This window comes from Mastomys coucha, unplaced genomic scaffold (genome assembly GCF_008632895.1).
Source record: "Mastomys coucha isolate ucsf_1 unplaced genomic scaffold, UCSF_Mcou_1 pScaffold11, whole genome shotgun sequence".
Taxonomy (NCBI): domain Eukaryota; kingdom Metazoa; phylum Chordata; class Mammalia; order Rodentia; family Muridae; genus Mastomys; species Mastomys coucha.
The window spans coordinates 9,289,856-9,294,982 of record NW_022196893.1 but is presented as its reverse complement, the minus strand read 5'-3'; the positions used below and the strand labels follow the sequence as shown (position 1 = coordinate 9,294,982).

General features: G+C 54.6%; 1 protein-coding gene across 1 annotated transcript in view; it reads right to left on the bottom strand.

Moving 5' to 3' along the window:
- Window positions 1–2,540: 2,540 nt before the first annotated feature.
- The window catches only part of Cyth4 (cytohesin 4), a 25,032-nt gene continuing 22,445 nt past the window's right edge, over window positions 2,541–5,127 (bottom strand). The window contains exons 12-13 of the mRNA XM_031348776.1: window positions 4,757–4,911; window positions 2,541–4,013 (exon numbers count right to left, since the gene is read on the bottom strand). Coding sequence (XP_031204636.1) covers window positions 3,941–4,013; window positions 4,757–4,911 — 228 coding nt within the window. The 3' untranslated portion in view covers window positions 2,541–3,940. The remainder of the gene's footprint in view (window positions 4,014–4,756; window positions 4,912–5,127) is intronic.

The following is a 5,127-nucleotide window of genomic DNA, read 5'->3' as shown; positions in this document are numbered from 1 at the left end:
CTTGCCGTTTCCTCTCTCTCCCCAGGCATCCTGGGCCAGGCCAGGCCTCCTCGTGCTGGGCTGGCCTCCATTCAACAGCTGCGGTCCTGGAGCCCCTGCGGCTAGGAGCTGCCAGGCATGGCTGCAGGGATGAGCCACATCCGCCACAGCTCAGCCCTGACCCTGGCTATCACCACAGCACCCTCTTGGCCCACTGGGGCTTGTGTTGGAGTCCAGGGAATTTCCCGGAACGCTTCGCCTCATCTTGTTTCTTACGGATCATGCATGTGCATGTGAGTGTGCGCATGTGCACATGTGTTCATGCATAAGTGTCCCAGCATATACAGAGGTCAGAGGACAACTTTCGTGAGTTGCTTCTGTCCTACCTCGCGGGTCCTCAGGATCTAACTGGGATCCTTAGGTTTGGTGACAGGTGCCTTTCTTTACCCATGAAGCTTTCTTGCTGGTCCCACTGGCCTAAGCATTTCAAATATACTTAGTTATTCCCATTTTACAGGTGGGCAGTCCGAGGCACCAAATGCTGAGAAAATTACTTAAGGCATGGAAGAGAATGAGCCCTTGAACCCAGGCCTTCTGGGAGGCTATCTGTCATTGCTACTCCTCCATAGGACTGACAGTCGGAGACCTGCTTGTCACCCCCTCACACTGCTCTAGCCTAGGGAAGAGTCTGTGTTGGGCCCATTCCTGAGACATCATCGTCTGTAGACACCTCCATTAAAGGTTAGTGCCATTAAAAGAGTTCTCAGGGAGGGAGATGCAGTCCAAACTGAGCATCCTGTTCTGAGGTGCACAGCCAGAAAGAAGGCAGGAGAGGCAGATGTGCATGGTGTCTGTAAGGGAGGAAGAGGCCCCGAAAGGGCTGCTCCAGGCCACAGGCCCTCGTTGATCAAATGCCCGTCCCCCAATCCCGCATCCATGATTCCCTCACCAGGTTCTAGTCAGGGGGTCCAGGCGCTGTCCTTCTGGCTTCAGAAGAAAGCTCATCTGTGTGTGGTGAGCGCCGCCTGCTGGCTAGATTTAACACTGCACCTTAGCAGAAACGGATGAAAACCACCCCTGGGGGAGGTCTTAAACTAGCGTTAGGGTGTGATGGGCCCTCTCTGTCCCTAGAAATATCTGTTTTTCGGGTTTCACAGTCTCAGAGGCCCCAGACCCTGGAACCCATTGATGCTGAGCCCTCAGGGGTTTCTTGGCTTTGTTTTTGTTTGTTTCTGTTTTTTTTTAAATCAGGTAATTTCAGCCAACTCACAATTATTTTGAACCCATTGTGTAGAGGTGTTCAGCAGGTGCACAGTCAGACCTGCGTGGGCCTCACAGTCTGTCAGGATGAGGTGACTCTGCCTACCCTAGGCACCTTCCTCCTGGATCCATCTGCCTAGCCCAGCCCGTCACTGTCCCCGTGCATGCCAGTTCGTGCTGGGTCTGCTCTGAGGATTTGTGTTTGACGCAGTCTCACTCTGTAGACCAGGGTAGCCTTGAACTCACAGAGATGCAGCTGCCTCTGCCTCCCAAGTGCTGGGATTAAAGGCGTGTGCCACCATAATCTGCGTGCTATTTTTGAAAATTATTATCATTTACATGTACGTGTATGTGTATGTGTGCTTGTGTGAGTGCATGTGTGTATGCGTGTATGCATGTGCATGTGTGTAGGCATGCGTGTGCATGCACGTGTATGTGTGCATGTGAGTGTGCACGCATGTGGATATGTGCATGTAGACGTGTGCATGTCTGTGTGTGTTTACTGTGTGCCTGTGGAGGCCGAAAGGAGAGGTTGGATCTCCTGAGTTACAGGAGGTATGAGCTGTGTGGGGTGCTGGGAACCGAACCTGGGTCCTCTGGGAAGAGCAGCAAGTACGCTTAACTTGTGAACCATCTCTCCGGCCTCCAGCCTTGAATGTCACAGGGATTCCTGGCTGTGTTGCAATGATCTTGGTACACTGAAAGCACTCAATACGTGGGACAGCAGAAGGAAAATATGGGCAAGTTAAGCTAGTTCAGCCCAAAGGGTCTTTGAAGACGCTCCTGATAGTGGGATTTTAGGCCAGAGCCTCAGTAGAGCACTGGGTCATGAGCCCAGGTAGCAGGGATCCTGTCTTGGCCTGCCAGTGCCTGGAACAGAGCCTGGCACAGCTGGGACGCTTTATAAACATCTGTGTGAAGACAGTCAGCAAAGCTTATACAGTCCTTCCCCACACTGGTCCCTGAGCCAGCCTGTGCTCGTATCCCTCCAGAGGTGGTGGGGTCACTACCTACTTTCCACATTACTTGTTCTATCTGTAGATTGTGCTGCCATCTGGAAAATTCTGTCTTTCCTTGGGCATAGCAGAACCAACCAGCCTAGCCCTGACTCCTGCCCCAAGGAAGCCCACTGAGAAGGTCAGCTCCTATGGACCTTCTGTCCAGCATGGCGCCCCCACCCCAGTGTCCCAAAGATCACTGAGTGCTCCCTCTTCCTGGTCTGGAAAAGGATGAGGGGGAGGGCCAGGGAGGGGTCAGGAATGGTGACACAATTACAGAAGAATAGCTTTCCTCAGTCCATGAGCTGCTTCATGAGCTTTTATTCTTGCTTCTAAGTGTTACAACAGGAAAGAAAATGATGTCCTACCGCCTTGGTGCTGGGAAGAAGCCGAGGACCAGAGAGAGGAAGGGACAAGAGTCAGACAGCCTCTGTGCACGCATACATGCTAGAGGCAGAGGAAGAAAAGATTTTACAGTCCCTTAACCCCCAAATGGGGGCAGCTGGTGTGGGCTCAGCTCACCAGAAAGTCCCCAATTGTCCGGTGCCCCAGCTCCCAGATGTGTGTCCCTCCTGAGACAGGCATCTCCTCCTCCCCCACTGCACTTCTCTTCCCACCCTGTACAGAGTGCACATATGTGGGCTCCTACAAAGGACGAGGGCAGCCTAGCCACCTGCTGCTCCTTCTCAGAGCCTGGGCTAGCACAGGGCACAGGGGCCCCAATCTTTTGTTGCCTTGCTGAGGAAACTTCCCCTGGGGGTGCTCCTCAGGCAGCAGAGGAGGTACAAGCGCTCTGGGGGAGAAGCATCCCCTAAGAGGGCCCTCCCTGGGGACACAGCAGCCTGCTGTGTATGGAAAGCTGGCCTTGCTCTGGCAGGAGGCAGGAACAGGGGGCCCCATCCTGCAGCCCGTGACTACTGCTAGCCAGGTAGCCATCTGTGGTGCCATGGCTGAGAGTCTGTGCAAGCCTGAGTCCTGTGCTACCAGCTGTGGCTTCTAAGCAGCCCTCCTGGTGGGCACAATCTGAAACATTCTCTTCTCCCGTTTTTTTTCTCAGCCGTAGGTCAGACCTGCCACAGCCTCGAGGGTCTGGCTCCTCTGCTCATCTTCTCAGGCCAGCGCCCACGGGAATGGTGCTAGCAGCACCCGCAGAACCTGCCAGCTCAGTCTGTCTCCTTCAGTCACCTGGTCTCCCAGCTTCCCCTGGAAGCCGAGCTGACCAAAAGCCTGCTGGGCCAAGATGTTTCCTGTCCCAACTCTGCATTTTCTAAGACCCAGAGGAGGGCTGTGTTCAGTGGAGGGGTTTATCTGAAGCTCCAGGGCTCCAAGCTAGACAAATGCAGAGAGTCCATGGCAGAGAGGCACTGGCCCAATGAAAAGGAAGGAAAACTTCTGAGCTGGAAGCCTCCAGGGGAATCCATGGTCCTCCTGCTGGGAGGGAGGGAGTGGGATACAGGTAGTGGGCTCTAGGCTGGCTCATCTCCCCATCCTAACCCTCAGCCACAGTGGTCCTAGACAATGCTTTATAAGTTCTTCTTGGCAGGCTCCCCCATGAGCTCTGTGCCCTCTGAGGATCAACATCCCCCAACAGCCAGTTCCAGTGATGGGAGGAGCATGTTTGTGAGCGGGTGAGAGGTGTGTCCCAATGTCTCCAGGCACCTTAGGTCTTACAGGGTTGCCAGTGCAGCCTGCCTTCCGCAAGCTCACTGCTTGCCAACAATCTTCTTTTTCCGAGCAGACAACAGATCATAGAAGGGGACTCGAGTGATGCTGGCCCTAGGGGTAAGGAGGAAATGAAACTTCAGGGCTTGCTAAAGGGTAGGACTTCCAGGCTTATGATTTGGGGTGTGTGGCTCATCCTGCTGCACGGGAAAAGCCAGGGATGGCTGTAGGGAATATCATTCTGCTAGCCTTGTCCCAGAGGCAGGCCCAGCAAGGATGAGATCTCAGATTAGGAGGTGAGAGCTCAGCAGACACCACCAGACACCTTTATAGCCCCCTTAGAAACCCAGGAGAAGCAAGAGAGCTGGTGGTGGAGCCAGCAGGGTCCCTCACTGCTGGGCGGCTCTGATCTGGGTCTCTCTGATTCTTCACATCCCTTGTCCAGTGGCTGCTGCTGCCTTCTAGCTGCCAGGTCTCCCATTCAACCATGTCTGTCCTGTTATCTACATACAGAGTAGCCCTCCTCTTCCTCCTCCCCCTCCTCCTCCTCCCCCTCCCTGTCCTCCTCCCCACCCCCGTCCTCCTCCCCCTCCCACCTCCCGCTCCTTTTCCCATCCTGTCCCACCCCACTTCAAGGCTAAGCTCCTTGCAAGCAACAAGTGCCTGGGAACCACCACTGAACCACCCCTTCCTTCTGTTCCCTGGATTTGGCATGGTGCCTGGTTCAAGAACATGCCCACCGATGGCCACCCAATAGGAGGGAGATCTGGAGTTTGTTCCTTTATAGACAAAGGAAAGAAGACCCCAGAGAACTCAGAAGGGGACGGAAGATGTCCACTGTCCCTGCTGCCCCTCACCTGATGGCCTCGATCCACTGGTCACGCTCCTCGGCATTGGCAGCTGAGATGCGGTAGGATTCATGTTTGCCTTCGACCACCTTGCCGTCCCCATCTGTCTTGCAGGCCTTTATCTTTTGGCCCCGGCAGCTGGGGTTGTACAGCTCCAGGCAGAACTGTGTGAGGTGCCACGTGAGGGTGAAATTTGGGGGAGAGGCTAGGACACTCTTGGGGAGGGGTTCAAGGAAGCAAGAGCAGTACTCCCACAGAGTGCCCTTCCCAAACAGCTCAGGGGGAGAGGAAAGTGAGCACCTACTATGTGCCAGGCTTCCTAAAATCCCATGTAACAGATCTGGAGTGTGTGTGTCTGTGTGTGTGTGTGTGTGTGTGTG